Source organism: Pongo pygmaeus, chromosome 11 (assembly GCF_028885625.2).
Source record: "Pongo pygmaeus isolate AG05252 chromosome 11, NHGRI_mPonPyg2-v2.0_pri, whole genome shotgun sequence".
Taxonomy (NCBI): Eukaryota; Metazoa; Chordata; class Mammalia; order Primates; family Hominidae; genus Pongo; species Pongo pygmaeus.
The window spans coordinates 76,955,354-76,981,586 of NC_072384.2; the positions used below are offsets into that span (position 1 = coordinate 76,955,354).

The following is a 26,233-nucleotide window of genomic DNA, read 5'->3' on the forward strand; positions in this document are numbered from 1 at the left end:
CGGCCCCTTCAGATAATTTCTTATTGCTCCTTAACATCATTTTCTTTCAAATTGAAGAACTCCCTTTAGCATTTCTTGTAGGAGAAGTCTGGTGTTGATGAAATCCCTCTACTTTTGTTTGGTTGGGAATCTTTATCTCTCCTTCATCTTTGAAGGATATTTTCCCTGGATATATTATTCTAGGATAAAAGTTTTTTTTTTTTCTTCAGCACTTTAAATATGTCATGCCACTGTCGCCTGGCCTGTAAGATTTCCACTGAGAAGTCTGCTGCCAGACATGTTTTTTGTTTTTATTTTTGTAGAGACAGTGTCTCACTATGTTGCCCAGGCTGGTCTTGAGCTCCTGAACTCAAGCAATCCTTCTGCCTGGCCTTCCAAAATGCTGGGATTACAGGTGTGAGCCATGGTTCCCAGCCAGAGTTTAAAATTGGATATGACAGTTGGACTGGTGGGTTAGAATTCCAGTTTCTCCCCACTGAGGCCAGGGTCCATAATCTGAGCACATCTAGTTCATCTTCTCCAGATCAATTTGGTGACTCCCTACTCAGTCTCCATCTCAGAAGTAGGGACAGAAGGAGGAATCTGAAGGCAGGAGGAGCAGAAAATATGCCTTCAATACCTCTTTTACTATCAAATATCATAGAGTCTAAGGGACACGTTAAAGGTCTATCATGTGTGATTAAAGACCAAAAAGAGTGGAAATGACTAGCAGGGTTTACACTTGGGTTTCTGCAAGTGAGCAGTGATCCAACAAAGATGGTGAGGTAGGGTGGAGTGGGTGAGGGTGGTGCGGAGATTCAGTGCAGGCCCAGCCCAGCAGGCTTAGTGGGGGTGAGGCATGGGAATAGTGGTGAGGATAGTATTGGAGTTACTGTGCACAATCCAAGCTGGAATAAAACTTTAGGACACCTAAGAATTTGGGGTAAAATGGTGTAATGGACAGAATATCCTAGAGAAGTTGTGTTGAGTTTGGGGGTATAAGTGGGACATCAGGTAAGGAGGCTGCCGCAGTGGCTTAGCAGCCAGCCTGAGATCTTGGAGATAATGAACAAAGAGACCAAGTTGGCATGTTATCTGGGAGCTTGATGGATCTGGGGAGAGAGATTTTCATCTCAAGAAGGATTTTCAGAATTTACATCTGGACTTGTGCTATTTGAGATCTCCTGAGTTTGGTTCAGCAGAGCTTTCTGTAAAGCATCCTTAGCAGCCCTGATGTCAGGTGACCGGGGAGGTGGCTGTGATCTTTGGATAGCCAGGCAGAGTGGAATTCCTGTGAGAACCCCTGACAAGTACTCTCCTAAGTCCTTTGCTTCAGTGCCCTGAGAAAGGATTAAAGCTGATCCATGCCAACTCTGTCAATGGGCTCACCCTGGCTTGTTGGCTTATTGTTGTTGACAGCTTCCAGGTGTATGTTTTCTTAGAGATGGATTCCATGCAAGAAAAATGCGACTCTTGTTGCCTAGGCATTAGTTTAATAAGTAAACAAATTACAAAATACTAAAGGAGAACACGAAGGTCTTTCCAGGCTTCCCACTGGGCTCCTCAGGAACTGCTTATCTACGACTTTTCACACTAAAAAAGACTCAACAATTGTACTATAGACAGGATGTATTTTATCATTTTTATCTTAATAAATGTTTTAAAGGTTGTTCTTATCCATTAGGACTTCAGCACTGTATATCTATAGGGAGCCTCTCATTTAATTTGCAGAATAAACAATATCATTTCCATTTCAAATCTATAAAAATAAGAGTCCACGAGATTAAAGAAATTGTTCTGCATCACATAATAAGGTATTAAAAGTGGGTCCCTAGCCGGGAATGTTGGCAGGCGCCTGTAATCCCAGCTACTCAGAAGGCCGAGGCAGGAGAATCGCTTGAACCCGGGAGGCGGAGGTTGCAGTGAGCTGAGATGGCACCACTGCACTCCAGCCTGGGTGACAGAGGAAACTCTGTCTCAAAACAAACAAACAAACGAAAAAACAAAACCAACCAACCAAACAAAAACTGGGTCCCTAACTTGTAATTAAGTATCTATCCAAGTGTCTGTCTTCCACAGAGAACACACAGTCTTGGAGTCTCACTTTCTACTGATCAGGACCATTAACCCTGCAACCTGGTTAGGCTACCAGGTTGGGCAGATTTCTATAGGACCTCATCCCCTAAAGAGTAAAAATCTCTCAACTGCTCCTTACCCCCTAACTTCAAAAGGATCCAAAGGATTTGGTTACCCCACAGGCCTGAGATAAAAGCTTGACTGTCTTTGCAGGATTTCAAACCTGTTCTTTGGGGATGGCCCAACTCCACTTGTTCAATTTTGCAGCCAGAAGCACGGATTAATCATCAGTATGTGAGTTCATCTATGCTATCTGAAGTTTCTTGGCTGACTTTTAATTTATATCATAAAATAGTAGTCTGTTTAACATTTTTGCTACAAACAACATTTTTCTATGTATATTTCAAATTCTGAAGAAAAAGTCTTACTGATTAATATAAATTTGAGTTTCTTATAATTTCAGGAAGCACTTTACACAAGGAAAAAGAGAAAATCATTTGAGGGGCTAGTTATAAATACTATTTGACACAGATAGGGACTGAGTGGGTTTTCTAACTGGATGGATAGCAGGTGCAAAATTCTGATGCTATGATTTCTTATCACTGAAAAGTGCTCCACTTGTGGCAGAAGAAGGAAATGAGATGCCTATGAGAATAGAGTTGAGTCATGAAAAGAGAAGAGAGTCCCTAGATGCTCATCATCCAGGTGAAGGTGGAATAAGAGCTATAGCTATCATTTCAAAAAGTTTTTAAAAATACATAGTTTTCTGGCCCAGTGCAGTGGTTAACACCTGTAATCCCAACACTTTGGGAGGCCAAGGCGGGAGGATCACTTGAGGCCAGGAGTTCAAGACCAGCCTGGCAACATAGTGAGACCCTGTCTCTACAAAAATAAAAATAAAAAATTAGCCAGGCATGGTGGTGGACACCTGCAGTCCCAGCTACTCAGGAGGCTGAGGTGGGAAGATTGCTTGAGCCCAGGAACCCCAGTCTGCAGTGAGCTGTGATCACACAACTGCACTCCAGCCAGGTTGACAGAGTGAGACCATGTCTCTAAATAAATAAATAGGTAGACAGATACAGATATAATGTTACTTTATTTTATTATTATTTTTCCCCTGGATGGTGTCTTGCTCTGTCGCACAGAGCTGGAGTGCAATGGCACCATCTCGGCTCACTGCAACCTCCGCCTCCTGGGTTCAAGCAATTCTCCTGCCTCAGCCTCCTGAGGGATTACAGGCGTGTGCCACCATGCCCGGCTAACTTTTGTATTTTTAGTAGAGACTGGGCTTCACCATGTTGGCCAGGCTGAGTCTCAAATTCCTGACCTCGTGATCTGCCAGCCTCAGCTTCCCAAAGTGCTGGGATTACAGGCATGAGCCACTGTGCCCAGCCTAGTTTTCTTACTACAAAAGGAATACTTATTATCCAAGTTGAAAATAGAACTAAAGAGAGAGAGGAAGAAAATTAAAAACACCTGAATTCCACCACTGATTACTAATATCTGCACTGGCTTTCCATCTTATTGAGAGTTAACCACTAAATTAAGAGGGGAATGGGATTACCCCTGAAAATACCTTAAATCATTAAGTTTGGAATAGCACCTTGGAGCACGTAGAAAACCCAACACATGTGCATGACATAAGCTTTGTTAGTTGAGCAACTAATGAAGTAGTTGTATTTATAAGCCACGCTATTTAAATGTATATAAACAAATAAAAATAAAAGGACCTGTTAACAATAGAATCACACTTAGCATGGCAAGATACTCAACATATGAAGAGCACACAGGACCAGAAATAGATCAAATTCACATCAGCTCTTTCAGATTTATTTTGGGTTAGGACCAAGCTAATTGAAAAGATCAGATCCTATTGCCTTGGGAGGCCAAGGTGGGAGGACTGCTTGAGACCAAGAGTTCGAGACCAGCCTGGGCAACATAGCAAGACCCCGTGTCTGTAAAAATAAAAACAAATTAGCCAGGTGTGGTGGCATGTGCTGGTAGTCCCACCTACTCAGGAGGCTGAGTGGGGAGGATAGCTTGAACGAGGAATTTGAGGCTGCAGTGAGTTATGATCATGCCACTGCACTTCAGCCTGGGTGACGGAGAGAGATACTGTCTCTTAGAGAGAGAGAGAGAGAGAGAGAAAGAAGAAAGGTCAGGCAGAAATCACACCACCATTTAAAATGTTCTCTCTTGCACTCCCTTTTTTCCTCTTTCTCTCCATTTTCTCTTTCCTTTATTCTTTCTCATTTGCCCTCCATCCTTCCCAAATTTAGGTGAAAGCTAGTTAAGCTAAATGCAAAATGCTGTGATGCTACTGTATTACCACTTTTAAATTTAGCCTTCAATAACTTTAAAAGTTACAAAAATACACAGTACTATGAAAACATCAAATAGTATAGAAAGTATTAAAAAAAAAAGTCAAAATCTCCTTTTCCCATTCTTTTGTCTTACTCCTCAGCATTCTTCCCATTTCTAGAGATGGAGGCAAGACCTAGAGTTTGGATGGGGGGTAAAGTCAGGGGGAGTTTCTTTTCGTACTTTTATACAAACTGTGTTCTTTGTGACTGTATGTGTGTGTATTTTTATATCATGTTAGTGAGATTTAGAGAGCAAGGGGAAGTTAAATGCATGTAGTCAATCCACCACCTTGAACCAGAAACCCCTTAAGAACTTTTAAAACCATATGCATATACTTACACATGTATTTATTTTACTGAAATGGAATCATCAAGTACATATTGGTTGGTCACTTGTGTTTGTCCTTAATATATTTTAGAAACCTTACCACACTAATAAATATGTATCTATAACATTATTTTAAATATAAAAAATATAACATTATATGGATGTATTTAATTAAACTCTTATTTTTGGACACTTAGGTTGGTTTTCTATTTTTTTACGATAAACACAGTTTAGATGATCTGCCTAGCAGTTTAATCTTTGCACACATGCTTAATAACTTCCTAAAGATAGAGTTATAAATTTGACATTGGTCAGCGAACAAAATGTGCATTTTTAAGGCTTTTGAATATACTGGACACTTCTGTTTCTTACATTTTAGCTGTGCAGTCTCAAATCTAACAATGAATGTAACTTCTTTTCTAGGGTAGGACGCTACTTCAGACTGCTTTCATGTCAAGATCTGCCTCATCTTCCAAAGTGGGAGTTCCCAGCATTAGGCTTGTGGGGGTGGAAACTTAATCCGCCTCCTTCCAAAAACTGAAGTGAGTCACTACCAACCTTGTTTCTCCACCCTTTACTGGGTCCATACACAGCCCTGCCTTTTTTTAAGGCAGCCTAAAGTCTCCATTAATGTGGAATTGAGAAAGGGCATCTGTTCTGGGTCATTCTTACTTCCAGACTAGAATTTATCTCAGCTCTTAAGACAGAGCTATCTTAAGTTCTTAAGAGCTAACTTAAGAAATCTTAAACAGTTTTACAGAAGTGGGTAAAATCTCTGCAAGTCTTTGAAGAATATTAGCAATGAAAATGGTTGTTATTTTTTCAAAAAATAACAACATGAACTTGGAATGGATAGTTATTTTGGCCAGAAGATTAACATGAATTCTCTGACACCTGGGCAGATTCCCCATCTGATTTGTGCTCCTTCCCATTTGAACACTGGATACCTTTGAGAAACCTTCTTGGAGCATGTAGAAAAGCCAGTACATGGGCATGGACATACACATACCCCACCCTTACATTCTTCTTTTTGTTTCTCTTGCTATTGCTACTATCATACCACCACCACTGAAATCTAGCAATGGTTTTAAAATGTGTAATGTGGTCGTTTTTGCTGGTCAGAATACTTTCTAGTCTAAAAAGCAAAGGAAATATAAAGACAAATTTTCAACAACCTGCAGTGGTATATGCTGCTTTAAAGTTTATAAAGCAAGGCCGGGCGCTGTGGCTCATGCCTGTAATCCCAGCACTTTGGGAAGCTGAGGTGGGTGGATCACTTGAGCTCAGGAGTTTCAGACCAGCATGGACAACATGGCAAAACCCTGTCTCTACAAAGAATACAAAAATTAGCCAGGTGTGGTGGTGCCAGCTGTTCGGGAGGCTGAGGTGAGAGTATTGCTTAAGCCCAGGAGGTCGAGGCTGCAGTGAACTCTGTTCACTGCAAAGCAAGACCCTGTCTCAAAAACAAACAAACGAAAGTTTATAAAGCACCTTCACATATCCTGCAGGTGCTGTGTCCAGGGAACTCATTCCACTAAAATTGCTCTTAGTCTAAAGGGGAAGCAATGAGATGAGTTGATTACTCTCTGGGGTTAGGGATTCTATGTTTCTTGTTATGAAGTCCTGATATTCTGCTATCAGGATGATGGACTGTTTGACTAGACCTACCTGACAGAGTAGAGGAAATAGTTCTGTTTTCTCCTCTCTAGGAAGTGAGAATGACATAGAACAGATATCCTTCTCCAGGGGAGAAGGAGACACTCATGGTCACAAAAATCTAGGACAAAATATTTCAGTAAAACTAGCTCTCACAGTAAGTTATCTTACATTCAGCCACTTAGGGATTAATTTTCAAAAGATTCCAGATAAGCAAGGGCAATTTGAACTTTGTAAAACATTGTTATAAACTCTTCAATGGTCCCTTCCAGAGAGCTCTGTCTGCCCTTGAGTAGCTAGAAGCACGGTTTTGCTCAAGTCAAGAGCTGGTATCAGGACAGAAACATCTACTGCCGTCTAGAGGAGTAAAAAGTAGAGAAAATACTAGAAGTTCCACTGTAAAGTGGTCAAGTTTTTAATGATTAAGGTACCAACAAATATAAGGAATATAACATGGTTCTTAATTAAGGAATATAACCAGACTGGGTTTTAAATTGTTTTTTTAGGGACATGGACATAGATTCCTTTAAAAGCCTTATATTTAGTGGTTAGGTACCAGGTTCATCCCTAAAACCTACTAAAACTATATTGGCTCTGAAATGGCACTTTCAATTTCCTTAAGATTCCATCCTCATCCTACTCCCAATGGAAGCCTTCAATTTATTAGATAATTGGAAAATTGAGACTTGAGGCCTACTGAACCATGGGGGATTGAGGGGTGGGTGAAGGTGGGCCCTTTTGGGTTTAGTAGCACTCAAATTAGCATAAGAATATGCTACTTTTGGGAGATGACCCAGAAAATATGGCCATAAAGAACAACAATGTTCATATGTCTGAGTCCCAAGTATTAAATCTATGGGTTAGTGACTGAAGGACTTAGGTTTCTTTCTAATTAAGTTAAATTCCATTAGATAAGATTGATAACTTGGACAAAATTTGCTTTTAAGATTTCAATGAAAGGGACTCTTGTGCTACTGTTGCTCCTTATCCCATTCTGTCATCAGAACTTGTGCTGGGCATATAGCCAGTCTCTAGAAATACTTGCTTCATGAATTGAATATGAAGATTAACTAAGATGACTGGCATGCCTTGGTGTAATGGGTCTTTGCAAAGATGAATTCTTCAAGGTGATGACAAGAGGTTTGTCTAAGATTTGAGAAGCACAGTGAGTGTGCCAATGGATTATTAATGAACACTCACACTTTTAAGAGTAGAGAGTCAATCCACAGCAAAAACTTCAGCACTACTGAGATATAAGGGCTTTGGGCATATTACCTAACCTCAATGTCCTCATTTATAAAATGTAAATAATAATAGCAACACTGTCATATAGGGTTATTATGAGGATTAAATGAGACAATGCACATGGAGTAATTAGAAGAGTGCCTGGCAAGTAGGAATTAGGGGAATGACTATGCAGATGCATTTATGCAGATGAGCATAACTCAGAAACAATAGGTTAACTCAGAAACAATAGAAGGTCCTAGGCATAAAGGGGCCATGGGACCCCTAGAATGTATATGAATCTTGGCTGAATCATTGTGAACTAGTTAAGGACCAGCTAAGATACCTGCCCCATTCCAGAATCCTTGGCACTGTGTAAGATCCTGCTACTATGTGGTATGAGTTGAAAATATATCGTAAAATGATTTTTCCTAACAGCCCAGAGATATGTGGCCATGGAATAGAAATTGGGTTGAATAATAAAAAAGTCATATTTCACAACCCACTTCAGCTATTATTATTAGGCAACCAAATGATATATCCAAATATCAAAGGAGAGAGCGGGGATAAGCACAAAAGCGTTGAGAAGAATCTTGCTCTAGATACATTTTACTGTTTCAGTAGCCATGCCATAATTTCTAGAGGAGCCTATGGGGAAAAATCTGATTCTGAGGAAGGTAGGGAACTCGCTTGAAACCTCTTTTGTATAACTTTTTTTTTTTTTTTTTTTTGAGATGGAGTCTTGCTTTGTCACCCAGACTGGAGTGCAGTGGTGCGATCTTGGCCCACTGCAACCTCTGCTTCCCAGGTTCAGCTTCCCGAGTAGCTGGGATCACAGGTGTATGCCACCATGCCCAGCTAAATTTTTTTCTTTTTGTATTTTAGTAGAGATGGGGTTTCACCATGTTGGCCAGGCTGATCTCAAACTCCTGACCTCAGGTGATCCGCCCACCTCGGCCTCCCAAAGTGCTGGGATTGCAGGCATGAGCCACTACATCCGGCCTTGTATAACATCTTATATAAGATTGAGAAAACATCGGTTGCTCCACATGAAAAAAACGCAGGAAGTGGTTGTGCCTGCAAGTGAGGAGAGGTAGGGTTATGAGCTGTTTAACCTCTTAGGAGAAACAACTTTTCCTCAAGCCTTTTAGAACAATGCCTTGTACTTGATCACACGATCTTAGACTATGTGGTAAAACTATATTTCTTTAAAAGAATTCTAATATTCACATTTTCCTACCAATTCTAACCCTGGTCTTCTTTTCATTTATTTGAAAGCAGATCTGGCCAGACGCGGTGGCTCATGCCTGTAATCTCAGCACTTTGGGAGGCTAAGTCAAGTGGAGCACGAGGTCAGGAGATCGAGACCATCCTGGCCAAGATGGTGAAACCCCATCTCTACTGAAAATACAAAAATTAGTCGGGCATGGTGGCTTGTGCCTGTAATCCCAGCTACTCGGGAGATTGAGGCGAGAGAATTGCTTGAACCGAGAGGCAGAGGTTGCAGTGAGCTGAGATCCCACCACTGCACATCAGCCTGGGCGACAGAGCCAGATTCTGTCTCAGAAAAAAAAAAAAAAAGAAAGAAAGCCAACCAATTCTTGCTGTAACTTCTGAAAAAGAACACAGTGCTCTGGCAGCAATGATGATGACATTCTTCCAAGGGGCAAGATAAGAAAGAGGCAAAACAGCTGCTGGAGGTGGATATTTGGCACTAGGGAAGTGTGAAATGTGAAAAATCGCTATCACAGAAGATCAAAGGAGTTAAGAAAAACTCACAATTTAGAGCTACCTGTTTGTATTAGTCTGTTTTTATACCGCTATAAAGATACTACTTGAGACTGGGTAATTTATAAAGAAAAGAGATTTAATTGACTCACAGTTCCACATGTCTGGGGAGGCCTCAGGAAACTTACAATCATGGTGGAAGGTGAAGGGGAAGCAGGCACCTTCTTCACAAGGCAGCAGGAGGGAGCGAGAGAGAAGCAAAGTGGGAAGAGCCCCTTATAAAACCATCAGATCTATGAGAACTCGCTCATTATCATAAGAACAGCATGGGGGAACCTCCCCAATGATCCAATCACCTCCCACCAGGTCTCTCCCTCAACACCTGGGAATTACAATTCAAGATAAGAGGCCGGGCGCTCGCCTGTAATCCTAGCACTTTGGGAGGCCGAGGCGGGCAGATTGCCTGAGCTCAGGAGTTTGAGACCAGCCTGGGCAACGTGGTGAAACCCCGTCTCTACTAAAATACAAACAACAACAACAAAAATTAGCCAGGCGTGGCAGCGTGTGCCTGTAGTCCCAGGTACTCAGGAGGCTGAGGCAGGAGAAGTGCTTGAACCCTGGAAGCAGAGGTTGCAGTGAGCTGAGTTCGTGCCACTGCACTCCAGCCTGGCGACAGAGCAAGACTCCATCTCAAAAAACAAAAACAAAAACAATTCAAGATGAGATTTGAGTGGGGACACAAAGCCTAACCATATCACTGTTTTACAGAGTAAACAGTCACCTAAGTTAACTGTGTTAGATATGGTTTCTTGCATACATTTTCACTACCTTCTCTATATACTCCATCTTTACTCTACAGAATTATAGAAACTGGAAGGCTCAAAACTATGTTTCCCACTTTTCACCATCCATAAAAGTCAATACTGGATAAATTGTAAATCTAAGTGGAACAATAACAGTTTCACAAGAAAACAGAAGAATACTCACGATTTTGGAGTCCACAAAGATTTCTTAAACTGGAGACACGCAAAATAAATAAGTCATAAAGGAAAACATCTGATAAACTAAACTAATTCAAAATTATGAATGTCTTCATCAAAATACGTTATTAAAAGAGTGAATAAAATAAGCCACAGAGTGGGCTGGGCGCGGTGGCTCACGCCTGTAATCCCAGCACTTGGGGAGGCCGAGGCAGGCAGATCACAAGGTCAGGAGATTGAGACCATCCTGGCTCACATGGTGAAACCCCGTCTCTACTAAAAATACAAAAAATTAGCTGGGCGTGGTGGTGGGCACCTGTAGTCCCAGCTACTCAGGAGGCTGAGGCAGGAGAATGGCGTGAACCCAGGAGGAGGAGCTTGCAGTGAGCCGAGATCACGCGACTGCACTCCAGCCTGGGTGACAGAGCAAGACTCCGTCTCAAAAAAAAAAAAAAAAAAAAAAAAGCCACATAGTGGCAAAAGATATTATCAATACGTATACCCGACAAAGGACTCATATCCAGAATAAAGGACTACAAAAACAAGAAAAGGCAGACAAGCCCATAGAAAAATCACACAAAATACGTGAATAGGCATTTCACAGAAGAGGGTACCCAAATGGCCAATAAACAATGAAAAAGGTGTTTAATTTATTTGATATCAGAAAAATGAAAACAACAATGAGATTCAATACACTGCATTAGTCTTTGAAGAGAATGGCTAAAATTTAAAAGATGGAAAAGATCAAGTTTTGATGAAGATGTGAAAAACTGTTAGGCAGTACTTCTCAAGCTGAACCCCATGCATCAGAGAAATTCCACTTTTATATATCCAACTGAAATATGTGTGTGTGTGTGTGTGTGTTCACCAATGTTCACAGTGGCACTAGTTGCAATAATCTCAAATTGGAAACAACCCAGATGTCCATCTTTGGTAGCATGTATAAATCGTGTTATATTCATACAATGGAATACTACACAGCAATGAAAATGAAGATACTATTACTACTCTCAACATGAATGAATCTCACAAATAGTTGAGTAGGAAAAGCCAGTAATAAAATAATACACACTGTATCATTCCATTTTGTCTAATGTTTAAAAATAGGCCAAATTGGTCTAGGGTATTAGAAGCCAAGATTACAGTCAATTTGAGGGAGGATAATGCCTAGAAAAGATAATGAAGGGAGCTTCTGGTATGGTAGTATTTTCTGCCTCCCAATCTGGGTGCTAGCAATATGTCGGTGTGTTTACTTTATGAAAATTCATCAAGCTCTCTGATTATAATTTGTGCATTTTTCTGTCTGTATGCTATACTTCAGTAAAGATGGACTTATACTGAGTTAGAAACTATAATTCTAGGCTAAGCTGCTAATAGGATTTGTTAAACAATTTAAACTGTGCCAATCAGATATAATGATTTGAAATTTGAAAGGTAAAAGGAAGAAAGGCTATTTCCACTGCCTATTAGTTTTCCTTCCTTCCTTCCTTCCTCCCTTTCCTTTCTCTTCTTTCTCCTTCCTTTTCTTTCTCTTTCTCCTTCCTTCCTTCCTTTTCTTTCTCTTCTCCTTCCTTCCTTCTTTCCTTCCTTCCTTCCTCTTCTTTCCCTTCCTTCCCTTCTCTCTCTCTCTTTTTACCTTCCTCCTTCCCTCCCTCCTTCTATTTATTTATTTTTTGAGAAAGCTTCTTGCTCTGTCCAGGCTGGAGTGCAGTGGCACAATCACAGCTCACTGCAGCCTAGACTTCCTGGGCTCAAGGATCCTCCCACCTCAGTGTCCCAAATGTTTGGAACTTCAGGCATGCACCAACATGCCTGGCTGCCTATTAGTTTTCACTGGTAGTTGTTGATGTACGTGCAACATTAAATGTGGTTTTTAGTGACCAGATTTTCTGTGCCTCTGTATTGCCACTAACTTCATCTGTGAGAAATGACTGTGATGTCAGCAGTGGACTCTATAGCTTCCTGACCTCTAGATTGTAGCTGTGTGGACTGAACTGCAAGCCCAACAGCATCCCTCTTAATGCTCTTACCATTAGAAGGGCTGGAAGAAGGCTTCTCCCTCAGCCTTCTTCCAGCCCTTCTAATGGTAAGAACATATAATTTTTAAGCATATAATTCTTAGCATTCAGTACCTAGAGAAGTGTCTGCACTGAACCCCAACTGACGTATCAGTTAATAACACAACTGATAGGTTATCTAGTAGGTTTATGGTTGGTTGTAAGAATCTTTGGGAAAGAAAATTACCATTGGCAATCCTACCACCTAGGATCATCATTACCATGGGAAAGTTCTGCTTTAGAGGCAACCTAAATCTATTTTGAGGTCCTGAAAAGCCATTTACTTCACAGGATATGCTGGTTTCTGCTGCCATTCAAAAATTATTCTTAAGGCAGTCTTTGTTCTCTTTTCACTAGCTAAATAATGCCATGCTTTTAACTTTTCTTTATGTGTTCAGCAGCTTTTCCCAGTTGTGGATATTTGAAAAAAGTATTCATATAAATACTGCCTATTCTGGTAGGATTAGCTGTCCCTTTCTTTTGGTTATATTCCCAAGTTCATTCTTGCTTATCTAACCAAAGCCCTATATTGCTGACTCAAGTTTAGTTTATGGTCCAAGCCCAGTATCATGTTACTATTAGCCAAGATTTCCCATGGGTTGAGGCAGACTTGTAGAAGATTGAAAAATAAAGCTTATTGGCCATAAGTAAGAATTTTTATCTGGCCTTCCAGTACAGAACAATTCTCTAATATAGCAGCTTATAAACAATGAGAATCAGAAGCCTAAAAAAATCAGTTAATAGCCAAAGAGTGACTGAATCATGGAACTGCACAGTTAGAATGGACCTTAGAAGCAGTCTATATAAGCCAGGTATAGTGGCTCATGCCTGTAATCTCAGCACTTTGGGAGGCCAAGGTGGGAGGATCTCTTGAGCCCCAGAGTTTGAGACCAGCCTGGCCAAAATGGTGAGACCCCATCTCTACTAATTTTTTTAAAAAGTCTATATACACACCAGAACACAGAGCTCAGATATATATGCAGGATTCCAGCCCGTGCTGAATACTCTTCCAGTATGAGTACTCTTCCTAATCCTCAAGGTGTGTGGCCCTCAAAGCAGCAGCATAAGCACTTACCTGGGAGCTTGTTAGAAAGCCAGAATCTCAGGCTCCAACACCCACTGAAGCAGAATCTGCATGATAACACCCCCACCCCTTCTTGATTTGTATGCATGTTGAAATTTGTGGAGTTAGAGACAAAAGCACCACAGGTGCATGTCTTACTATTTAAAGTCTTGCCTAATTATATTACATAGAAACCTGATTCCTTCTGGACAAGGCCTGTATTATTACAGGTCCTGGTCTAATAGAGTATTTGAATAGCTGGGTTAAAGAAAAAGAAAACTCTCTTTAATAATCTTTGGAAAAAGAGGACATTTATTTGAGCTGTGCTAGTTTTTAATGTACCTATTCAGATTTTGATCCATTAGAAAAATTAATAGCCTATTTGGTAGTAGCATGTCCTGCAAAAATAAGCACAATAAATTGAAAGTATTTAAATAGATATTTAAACTCTGCAGCCATCGGTGATTTAGTTTTCAATTACATAAAGGTAATTACACTAGAATCCACCTCATTCACCCTTCCGTGAGAAAATGCTGGAGTGTTGTAATAAGCCAATGCTTTCAGGCAGTGACTGGTTTCCACTCCTTTTTGGCTGGGACCTGAATGCATTTGCTTTAAGCAGTTTAGGGTGTATGCTAGGAATATAAATTATAGAAACACCCTTTGTGACCCTTTTTACAAATGAAGTTGCATCACTATGAAGGGTGTATGTGAGGCTACAGGCCCAGCCTCTCAGATTGGGAATAGCTGACACTGCATGCAGATTTGGCCTGCTAGGTAAAGGCGGGACAGTGGTTTAGGACAGTGCCCCAGCTGGGCTCTTCCTAGACCAGTGGTTCTTAAAGTGTGCCTGCAGAGGAGGCTTCAGGGGTGCTGGTAATGTTCTGTTTCTTGATCTGGGTGCTGGTTAAATGGGTGTGTTCAGATTAGGAAAAGCCACTGAGCTGTTCACTTACAATAAATACACCTTTCTATATGTATATCTCAATAAAAAGTTGAAAAGTGCAGAAGGTTAGAGTGCATTAGAGCAGATTTCTGTCCTCCTGTCAATCACAGGTAGGTGGTCTGTGTCTCCTACTTTGAGAAACACTGCCCAGAGCAATCTAAAAGGCTACGATCAGGGAAAATTGATGAACACACTTCATTAACCCAGCATGTTCATTGAGATGGACAGGTAAAACCAAACAAATAATGCCTAATGCAGGGCATACTTGTTCTAGGTGTTACATAAATATATTCTTCTGGTTTTCCTAACATCTTTGAGAGGACAATATTAACTACATTTACAGATGAGGCAAATGGCACACATAGAAGAGGCTGAGCTGAGAGTCCGTGACAGGTCTGTCGGACCAAAGTCTATTTTATTTTCACCAGCGCCACTACTGGGCAGCTTGAAGGAGCAAATAAGTCACAAGGACAGACTGAGGGATTGAGAATGGACAGAGAAGAAACCTAGGCCTTTTTGCCAACATAGTAGATAGTCTTGAAGAACAGACTGCAAATAGGCAACTCTGGTCTTTTCAGAATCTCTGGCAAGCAGATGGCAGTTTCTCAGAGGCAATGCCCTATGGCCAAACCCATAAGACCTCCAAGCATCTTCAGAGTCCTGAAATCCAAGTACAATCATGGGCAACACAACAACATTTCATTTCAACTACAGACCTCTTATATGATGGTGGTTTCATGAGATTCAAATAGTGTATTTTTACTGCACCTTTTCTATGTTGAAATATATTTAGATACACACATACTTACCATTGTATTACAATTACTTACAGTGTTCAGTACAGCAACATACTGTACAGGTTTGTAGCCTGGGAGCAATAGGCTATACCACATAGCCTTGGTGTGTAGTAGGCTATACCATCTAGGTTTGTGTAATCACACTCTATGATGGTTCTACAATGAAGAAATTACCTAATGACACATTTTTCAGAACAAATCCCTGTCATTAAGCAATGCATGACTGCATTCTGGACTATGACCCAAATATGACTGGACATCAGAATCACCTTAGGAAGGTTTCAAACATACAGATTTACAGGCTCCACACCAGAGATCTAAATTTAGTAGGTTTGGAATGAGGCCTGAAAAGTTCTTTACAAACCACCCCAGGTAATTCTGATGACAAGCTTGGCTTGGGAAACACTACCCCAGCCACACTGACTCCATGAAAGAGTCAGACCCGGATTGACCTTGGTAGTAGTTCATCACAAGCCAACTGGAGGGAAGCAAAGGGCCCATTATAAGATGCCCTCAAACTGAATAAATGTAACCAGATGTCAAGACAAAAAACAAAGCAGAATAAAAGAAAACTTGCTATCGTAAGATGGAAACCTGTGACTAGTTTAGGCCTGCAAATAAAAGGCCTGCACTTGTGTCCCATGCATTACATGTAACTTGTTTTCTTCCCTCCAGCCTGTTCACAAAGGAAATTATGGCATCTAAAGTTTGTTTTACTAAAAAGCATTATAAAATAAATCATAAACAGTATAGCACTTTGATATCTTAGATCTCAATATGAAATCCTTGGTCTAGGGTGTTTTTAGTTTAGAAGTTTGAGAATTTTGAAGACAGCAAAAATGGACTTTGCAAAATTTAAGGAGATAATATTGCAAAGATAACAAGATCCAAGGGCACTCTTTTCCTTCTCCCATCAACCTGAACTGGTTTATTCTAGATTTAAACTATGAACTTTAATAACCTAGACTTCAATTTGACCCTAGTGTTCAGTGGTGAAAGTACATAGGTGATTATGTACAGTCAATAACTACCCTATCTCATCTGTCAAGTAGAATAAACAGCTAAAACTGGTAAGTTGATAAAGCATTTTTATTTTGGAGAGTTAATAACTTATTCTAAAGTAGATTTTAATTACTGGACCTTGCTAACAACTGACATATGAATTAATTACTTTAAATCACTATCAAGTTCAATCTCCATACAAGTTTCAAGGAGAACTGCACAGCATTCAAACATAAAGGAAATATTAATGACATAAATGATGGAACACAATCAAGTCTATTATTCATCAGTATGAATGAAAACAAAATACAGTGAGCAATAAAGACAGACTAGAACTAATATCATTTGGGTTTACGAAAACCATCTCAAGCCCAAACATGTTCTTGTCCAAAGTCCTTGTCTCATTTCAGGAAACAACCCCATGCCTCACTTGTGAGATTAGAGTCCCATGTTTTCTTTCTTTCCACATGTGGAAGTGGGGTAAAGAGATGTTTTAGCCAAGAAATACATTCTAGACCCAAACACTAGAGATATGATCAATCTCCAGGAATTTTATAAAAAGGTAATGTTATATTTCTGGATAAAAGGGAAAAAATGAGCACAAAAAGGATACATTAGACCACATATCCAGAGATTAAGGAGACCCTCTGTGTATCCTCAGTTTCCCAGCTTATTTAGATTTGTGTTTCCCGTCTTGGTGAAATACCTTTGAAGGGAAAGCATGCTTTTATCTGCAAATGGAGTTTATTAACTAGCTCTGGGGGAACAAACAATTTTGAAAGTAAATTCTATTTTGAACTTTTTGTTTTGAATCATTGTAATCTGAGATGTGACCTATAACTTATCCTTTTAGAAAATAAATTACAGATATCACAGAAGAGGTATTTTAACAACTCATATACCTTCACATTTACAGTCAACTTATTTTTGACAAGGGTGCCAAAATAATCCAGTGAGGAAGAACTAGCCTTCTCGACAAGTGGTTCTGGATAATTGGATATCACATGCAAAAGAATGAAGTTGGATCTTTACCTCACACCAAATATAAAAAATTAACACAAAAAAGATCAAAGACCTAAATGTAAGGACTAAAATGATAAAAATCTAGAAAACATAGACATAACTCTTTGTGGCCTTGGATTGTGCAATGTTTTTTGATATGAGATCAAACGCACAAGCAACAAAAGAAAACATACACACTTGACTTCATCAAAATGTAAAACTTCTATTCTTCAAAGGACACCAGCAAGAAACCTATAGAATGGGAGGAAATAGTTGCAAATCACCTATCTAATATGGGATTTGTGTCTAGAATAAATAAAAATAACTCTTAAAACTCAATAATGAAAAGACAAATAGCCCAAATTAAAAATGGGCCAAGGACCTGAATAGACATCTATATAAAGAAGAGACAATAAGCACATGAAAAGATGCTCAAAATCATTAGCCTTCAAGAAGATGCAAATACAAATCACAGTGAGAAAGCACTTCACACACTAGGATGGCAAGAATCAAAAACACAGATAATAAGTGTTGGTGAGGGTGCGGAAAAATTAGAAACTTCATACATTGCTTTTGGGAATGTAAAATGGCACAGTCATTTTGGAAAGCAGTCTGGCAGTTTCTCAAAAGTCTAAGCATAAAGTTATCATGTGATTCAGTAATTCCTTTCTTAGATATATAACCTAAGAGAAATGAAGACATACATCCATGTAAAAACTTGCATATAAGTATTCATAGCAGCATTATTCATAATATCTAAAAAGTAGAAATGGCTCATATATCCATCAAGCGATGAATGGATAAATAAAATGTGTTATATTCATACAATGGAATATTATTCAGCAATAAAAAGGAAATATTGAGAAGACTGCAACATGAATGAACCTTGAAAACATTATGCAAAGTGAAAGAAGACAGTTACAAAGGACATGATTCCATTTATATGTAATATCCAGTATAGGTAAACCTATAGAGACAGAAAATAGGTTAGTGGTTGCCTAGGGCTGAGGTGGAGGTGTTGAGGGAAAATTGGGAATGGCTGTTAATAGGTACAGTGTTTCTTCTGGGGGTGATTCAAATGTTCTAAAATTGAGTGTAGAGATGATTGCACACATTTTGAGGATACACTAAAAACTACAGAGTTTTACACTTTATTTTAGCTGAAAAATTTTTTTTGAGACAGTCTCACTCTGTCACCCAGGCTGGAGTGCAGTGGCACAATCTTGGCTCACTGCAACCTCTGCCTTCAAAACTCAAGCAAACTCCCACCTCAACCTCCCAAGTAGCTGGGATTACAGGTGCATGCCACCACACCTGGCTAATTTTTGTATTTTTTGTAGAGATGGGGTTTTGCCTTGTTGCCCAGTCTGGTCTCAAACTCCTGGGCTCAAGAGATTCACCCCACCTCAACCTCCCAAAGTGCTGGGATTACAGGTGTGAGCCACCACACCCAGCCTAATTTTATGCTTTAAATGAGTAAATTATATGATACATGGATTATATTTTAATACACTTCTTATTTTAAAAAAGTAGAAGAGACATTTATTACATCCACGTGGAAGAATTTAAGATCCAGCACATGATTCTCTCTGCTTTCTCTTTCTCTGCCAAGGAAATCATAGAAGCACATATTGATAAGATGTCAAAAAATCAAAGCAGCTGAAATATGGAGCCAACACATGGAAGAAAACTGTCCGCAGATTCATCCATACCCACAGCTGACTTTGTGTAAAAGAGAAATACAATTTTGTGTGTTTAAAAAACAAGACACGCCACATTTAAATGTTAGTGTTGAAAGAGAATTGAGATAGTTCGTCTAGTCCAGAGTTTTTCAGCCCCTTAGAATGACTGGCATTTTGAGTTGGATAATTCTCTGTTGTGGAGGGCTGTCCTAGGCATTGCAGGATGTTTAGCAGCATCCCTGGATCTCCAGTTGTGACAACCAAAAACCTCTCCAGACATTACTAAATGTGTACCACATGCCTGTTGAGAACCACTGATCTGGCTAACCTTTCCTAAAGAATGTTCCTTAGAACATCAGTTTTGCCCAATGCTGCAAAAGAAAAAGGTTCTACAGTTTAGTAAGTTTGGAAAACAGGAAATGAAATAAATTCTCCGTCTCCACACTCCTGCCCACATTCTATAAAAGGAGAAGCTCAGGAACAGAAAAGTGAGATGATTGCCTTGTGTCACTCAACCAACAACCTAATCAGAACTCTTGAGTCAGGAAATGGAGGCTTCTCAAGCCTAGATGAATCCTCTTTCCTGACTCTTTGGAAACTGAACCTCCTACCTCTCAAATTGATATCAACCAAATAAGGCTTCAAGATTTGTTGGCAGATTGTAAACTACTACTAGAAGGGTACTAGCATAGACTATCCCAAGAGGTTATCCCCCATTTTGAGATTCAGATGTAGTAGAGGGCTTGCCAAGGTGCAAATGGATGAGGACTATGGGTCAAGTCAGATGATCTAACAGCTGCCTCCCCTTCCTTCACTGTGGTTTATGACCAAACATTTTCAGTGTCACCTGATTGAGATCTAGGCTGGGTGTAGTGGCTCACACCTATAATTCCAATACTTTGTGAGGCTGAGTTGGGAGGATCACTTGAGGCCAGAAGTTCAAGACCAGCCTGGGCAACATAATGAGACCCACATGTCTCCAAAAAAATTAAAAAAAAAAAAAAGAAAAAAGATCTATTAATGAAGGTATGAAGATACAGTGTGCAGATCTGTGGGACAAGTCTCAAATCTAGCAGTGGTCAGACTGAATGTATCAGTAACCATCTGGAACTTTGGAACTTATGAAAAAGTGATAAATAACTGTCAAGATCTAAAGGGATGTACTGAAGATATGTTTGATGTTTACTTAGTTGATGGTACTTATACTCAAGGGTCAGCTGCGTACCTTGAATGTCACAATAGAATAAAAACACTCACAATTATTTTAGAAAATTCAGCTTAAATATAAACATTAATAAAACAGGAAAACTTACTCTCTAAAATGACATGAAGTGATATCAAAAATTGGGGAAAGGGTTTAGGCTACCAAAACTTTTTTAGAAATCCAAAGAGGATTGTTAATGGATTGTTGTTTTTTTATCATGTTGTAATACAATTTGGACCTATTATGTCAAACAGACTTAGAATAATACTTTTGAAGGGCTATTCTTTACAACAGGTAAATAGTACATTGCAGGAGCCAGGCCTCTCCCTAACATTTGTGGGGCCAAGGGCAAGAGTAGAAACGGAGGCCCATATTCCATGTGTCTAATGATATAAAAGTTATAAGTTGGCTGGGCCTGGTGGCTTGTGCCTGTAATCCCAGTACTTTGGGAGGCCAAGATGGGTGGATCACGAGGTCAGGAGATCGAGACCGTCCTGGCTAACATGGTGAAACCCTGTCTCTACTAAAAAATACAAAAAATTAGCCAGGCGTGGTAGCAGGCGCCTGTAGTCCCAGCTACTCGGGAGGCTGAGGCAGAAGAATGGCATGAACCCGGGAGGCGGAGCTTGCAGTGAGCCGAGATCGCGCCACTGAACTACAGCCTGGGCAACAGAGCGAGACTCTGTCTAAAAAAAAAAAAAAGTTATAAGTCAAACTGTTAAATAAAATATGTTCCATTTTCCTACCTTGATAACTCTAACTTCCAAAAGACCTGAAGGTCAGGTTTGAATGTGCAATGCTTGGAATCCTTGGAGTTCTGCACCAGGACAAAGAGGCATGGAGAGAGCTGGACCCCAACCTGAAACGCTCCCCTCTCCTCCCATCCTTGACTCTGAATGAGAAGGCCCTCTCATGCATGCATGTAGATGCCCCAGTTCACACATCCATACCCTGTGCAAGCCTCTGCAAACAGGCTATCCTTGGCTACCTCTCAGGCTGACCATACACACTAGTGGCATGGTTTGCCCTTGGGAGGATGGGTCTGGAAAAGAAGTCTAGGCAGGCCCTGGAAGTGGGCTTGGGGCATTTGAGCAAGGAATTCTGAGGTGGTCCAAGTTATCTAGAGTGTGGTCCAGAAGGGAGCAATGTGGTAATGTGGTTCTGAGTGGACACATCCCCTAGGTGCCACAGTCTCCTCACCCTGTAGTAAGGGGTGCAGCCAGGGAGGGTCAAAGCACGGCCTTCTAAAAGCCTAAAGGCAGTACCAGCAGGAGCTGGTATGTGGAATGTGAGTATTAGCATAAGACATGGAATCCTGGCACACACCTCAGGCCTGCTTCAGCAGGAGGAAGGAGGCCGGATCAAACTTGTCCAGACAGGGAAGATGGATCATGCTCACTCACCCTGGAGGGGTCACAGAAGTTTATCAATTCCTGGCAAAACGGAACAGCCCAATCTGGGAGAGCCTGCCCAGATCTAAGTGCCACTTTAGTTAATGATTTAAAGGGGCATTTACCTTTTCACCTTATGGAGAAAGTATCTGGAAGATTCTGGTGTTATTTTTATTGGGGCCACTGAACTTTCTGTTTGTGCTCCTCCTTATGACCCCTGCTCCCTCCTCCTCCACTGTTCTCACAGTGCCAAGGGCCCATCAGTCCTCGCTTGCTTGCCTTCCTTTCAGCCACTTACCTCCATAAGGATTTCAGCAATAATCCTGATAGGTGCCCTCACGCATTTGGTTCTTCATCCATTCATGTCTTCCAAATCTCCATTCCTCAATGAAGTCCACCATGTACTTTCTGTTTCTGCTCCCAAGCAAAAGATATTGCTGAAAATTAAATTAAAAATGTAAAAATCTGACCCAAGCCAATATCAGCTGACTGGTCCCAGCTGAGCCTTTACTACTCCCAGGTAATTCTCTGATTTTTCAAAATTTCCTTCCTTCCACACGTCCTCACTTTTCCTTTTCTAAATCCTTCCTGTTTCCTTCAAGCCCCAGTCCCACTGCATGCAACTTTCTCCTTTTGCTTAATAGAAGAAATAAAGATTCTCCAATGTGGGTATCCTCTCATTGCTTTTTCTCTACTGAGAAATACTTAAAGATGATATCTCTTTTCCTGTTTCATTTCAGAGAAGGAAGAGTAACTTCTCCTTTCCAAAATTTGTTTTCCTTTTGGGTCCTGCATCCTATGGACTCCTATTTCCTGTAAACATTGCACCAGGCATGGCCCTTGCTCTTTTACCCCTACCCACCCCCAAATCTGTCAGCCCCATCCTGGCTTATTTCTATCCCTGTTGAGCCTAGATGCCATTGTCCATCACTTTGAACATTGTTTTCATAAAATCATCCACCATTTTGCCCCTCGATCCTTCTGCCCCATTGTCTCAGAAATCCCAAGTCTTGGATCAACCTACCACCCATTTTCTCAGCTCTTACCATTGGCAGCCCAAGTTATTAAAGAAAATCACACAATTATTTTTCTTCTACCTGAGCTCTGGGCTGCCAACCTGCCCCTTTACCCCCATCAACACACACATACCCAGACAAACACAAGCACACCCCACCTGACTCTTTTGTCAGTAGAGTGGAAAGCAAATTAATGATTGTGGAGATCGTCTGACACTGAGAGGGACCCAGGCTCTACATTACACAATTTAAATACTAGTGCCCATATCAATTTTGGTCTCTAACCTGTTAGACTCTCAGGTGATTATAATCCTTATACTGGTCCTTCTCTGCTTAATTCTCTTTCATACGTCCCTTGGTAATAACTCTAATCCTATGGAACTCTCAACCCCTACCCTTTTTACTCTTCTCTTCTTTTCTTCATTTCTCCTTTTGCATTCACCAAACCTTGACACATGCCCTATATTCCTCTTTCTCTTCTACTCCAATCCAATCAATTCTCACATCCTATTGATCTTCCCTCCCAAACATCTCCTAAACCCACCCCCTCCTCTTCATTTTGTCATTTTCTTTTCCTTTTTAAAAAATTTCTATTTTGTAGACACAGGGTCTCACTATGTTGCCCAAGCTGGTCTTGAACTCCTGGCTTCAAGCAATCCTTCCACCCGGGGCTCTAAAGTCCTGGGATTCAGGCCATTTTGTCATTTTCTTAACTCAGGCCTTCATCATCTCTGCCTGGCCTCATTAAATTGTCTATTAAATGGAACTCCCTGATACTAGCCTCACTTCTCTCTGATTCATCCTCCATAGTCCTCTCAGAGTGATACTGCCTAGAAAAGGGAAGTAGAGGCTGAGTTGCGGGTGAGAGAATGGGAGGAAGGGAGGGTCAAAAGAGAGGAAGACCCAATATCTGGAAACCAAAGAGGAACACTGAGGGGAGAATAGAAATGTCTCCATTTAAACGTTCTTTTATGTCTCCTCATAAAATTGTTGGTCAAATCCACATTACTCACCTCTGCTCTGTGGAGTTGATTTGCTTTTGGGGAAACACAATAAAGTACTAAGTCCTACCATAAGACAGGGCACATGAAGCCAGCACTAAGTCCTACCATAAGACAGGGCACATGAAGCCAGCACCCGGCTTGCACATTCAATTTATTCTTCAGTCATTCATTCTTTTATTATTTAACAATATTTATTGAGTACCTATCAGGTGTCAGATACATGCTAGTGCTGGAGAGTGAACACTGATCGAGACAGATATTCTTGTCTTAAAAGCATTAATAGTCAAGTGGGAAAACAAACAAAAAAGTTAGAATATGATAAGTGCTATGATATGAGAAGGTTATGGGTGTGCATAGCAGGGACAAATCAAAGTCAGAGGTAGGAGGGAGGTCAAGCAGGACTTAGGGAAGAGGTGGTGTTTAACTGGAGATCAGAGGAATATGCAGGAATTAGCCAGGTGTAGGGAAAAGTTGAAGAGAATTTTCTAGGAATGTGAGAAAGTCCAGAGGCAACAGAGTATGGTGAACCCATGGAACTGAAAGAAGAGAGGAAATTATGGCAAATGAGGTGGGAAAGGTCATCTGTAAACAGATCTTAACTTGTAAATCAAGTTTACAAGTTTAGACTTTATCCTAAAGGCAATGGGGACGCTACAGATGGCTTTAAGCATCTGTAAGTGATGCTTACACAGTGAAAGACCTGTTCAGATTTGTGATTTAGAAAGAACACATGACAGGATAATATGTGAAGTATTAATGGAATGTATTCTCTCCACTCATTTCTCTACTTGGGCTCTGGGCTGCCCATCTGCTCCTTGCCCCCCACCAACATACACATACATAGACAAACATGCACACACCCCACCTGACTCTTTTGCCAGGAGAGTGGAAAGCAAATTAATGATTGTGGAGATCGTCTGCTGCTGAGAGAACAGACTCTACATTGCACAATTTAAATACAAAGGGCTCTGCACTTTAACTCAGAGATGAAACAATTAAAATGAAACCAACTCATACAAATGTGTAAATGTGAATTGGTTTTTCACCTCTATGCTGTGAGGGGAGAAGAAATGATCTGATCAGAAAGCAGGTGTGCAGGGCAAAAGGAAGGAATGTTCCTGGATTACTTCCTGGCATTATGGGGGACATGGCTGCCCCTTTGTGAGATGAAGCTACATGGGACCTGCATGTGCACCCAGACAGCCCATCCCCACCCTTCAAAGCTAGCAGGATCTGGTACCCTAGACAGCACACTGGGGCCTGCCTGTGCTGAGAGAATAGGCAACAATGGCATTAGCGACCCAGGCTAGCTTTAGAGTCACCCCAGAAATGACTAGATGGACAGCTCCCCCAGCCCCACCCGCTACTCTCACATGGACCTCCATCTTCTTCCCCACTTCCCTTGGGTAGCCAGCTCCAGGAGCCCCAAGAATAAGAGGCAAGAACAGGGGAAGGAAGGTTTGAAACTGAATTCTGAACTGAAGTATTTATGGAATCTCAGTTGACAAATCACTGAATTCATTTAAGATAATCTAGATGAAGTTGTCCACCAGGAGGAAGGCTGGAGGTTCAGATTCCAAAATCAAATTTACTCCAGGAAAAAACATTCCATGATTGCACACCTGAGGGTTTGTGGTCTCTTGCATCTGCGAGACTCCTTGCTCATTACACTCACATGGCTACTGCATGGTGAATGGTTTGAGAGGAAGATTGGAAACAGGGGTTTAGGTGAGACCTGATGAGAGTAGAGGGGAAAGAAGACAAGAAAAAAGGTAGGAGAGGTATTCAGGCGGCAGGATCAAGAGTTCTTGGTGATGCAATTGGACATGAGGTATGATGATGAGAGCAGTAAGGAATGATACACAAGTGACTAGCTGCAGCAATGAGTCCATGGCAGTGCTTGCTACCTCCAGGGGGAACTCAGGAGGAGATACATAGATTTGAAGAGAAAATGAGTTCAGTTTGAGTTTAAGATGCCTGTGGAACCTATAGGGTCTGAAGCTCAAGAGAAGGGTTGGAGATGGAGAGAGCTATCTGGGAGCAGGTAGATAGTGCCATAGATACTCAGGAAAGAGAAAGTATCCAAAAGGAGGATATGTTAAATGCTGCCATCAGGTCAAATAAGGAGAGAACTGAAAAGTGCCCCTTGAATTTAGCTACATGGAGATCATGGGTTATTTTGGAGAGAGGAATTTTGGAGAGTGAGTGGGAGGTGAGGAAGTTAAAACAGTGAGTGGACAACTTTTCCAAAAAGTTTAGCTGGCAAGAGAAGACAGGACAGTAGATGGAAGAGGATGTGGCTTTTTTAGTCTGAGAAGGGAGGAGCCAGTGGAGAGGAAGGGGTTGATTATAAAGGTAGGAGTATGAAGGAATAACTGAGAGAGTGAGGTCAATGAGAAGTCAGAGAGAGATGGGACCCAGAGCATCAGGCCAAGAGATTGGCCTTGGATGGAGGTAGGGGGAGTTTTTCTGTTATAATAAGAGGCAAGGTCAAAAAAATGTGTAAAGATGCAAGTAAGTTTATAGGTTGTGGGTGGGTGTGGTGGCTCATGCCTGTAATGCCAGCACTTTGGGAGGCCAAGGCAGGTGGATTGCTTGAGCTCAGGAGTTTGAGACCAGCCTGGACAACATGGGAAACCCCATCTCTACAAAAAATTAGCCAGATGTGGTGGCATGCGCCTGTAGTCCCAGCTACTCAGGAGGCTGAGGTGGGAGGATCACCTGAACCCGGGAGG

General features: G+C 40.9%; 2 protein-coding genes and 1 long non-coding RNA gene across 3 annotated transcripts in view; 1 reads left to right on the forward strand and 2 right to left on the reverse strand.

Moving 5' to 3' along the window:
* Positions 1 to 13,526, reverse strand: part of LOC129031531 (putative uncharacterized protein FLJ44553) — a 30,176-nt gene extending 16,650 nt beyond the window's left edge. Inside the window, exon 1 of the mRNA XM_054478108.2 lies at positions 13,467 to 13,526. The gene's annotated coding sequence lies outside the window, so the exon portion shown is untranslated. The remainder of the gene's footprint in view (positions 1 to 13,466) is intronic.
* The window catches only part of NFE2L2 (NFE2 like bZIP transcription factor 2), a 93,186-nt gene extending 71,390 nt beyond the window's left edge, over positions 1 to 21,796 (reverse strand). Inside the window, exon 1 of the mRNA XM_063647637.1 lies at positions 21,777 to 21,796. Coding sequence (XP_063503707.1) covers positions 21,777 to 21,782 — 6 coding nt within the window. The 5' untranslated portion in view covers positions 21,783 to 21,796. The remainder of the gene's footprint in view (positions 1 to 21,776) is intronic.
* On the forward strand, positions 46 to 10,390 carry LOC134737695 (uncharacterized). The gene is made up of 3 exons (XR_010122850.1): positions 46 to 2,345; positions 5,170 to 5,288; positions 8,908 to 10,390. It is a non-coding gene; the product is annotated as an uncharacterized LOC134737695 (long non-coding RNA).
* Positions 21,797 to 26,233: the final 4,437 nt, after the last annotated feature.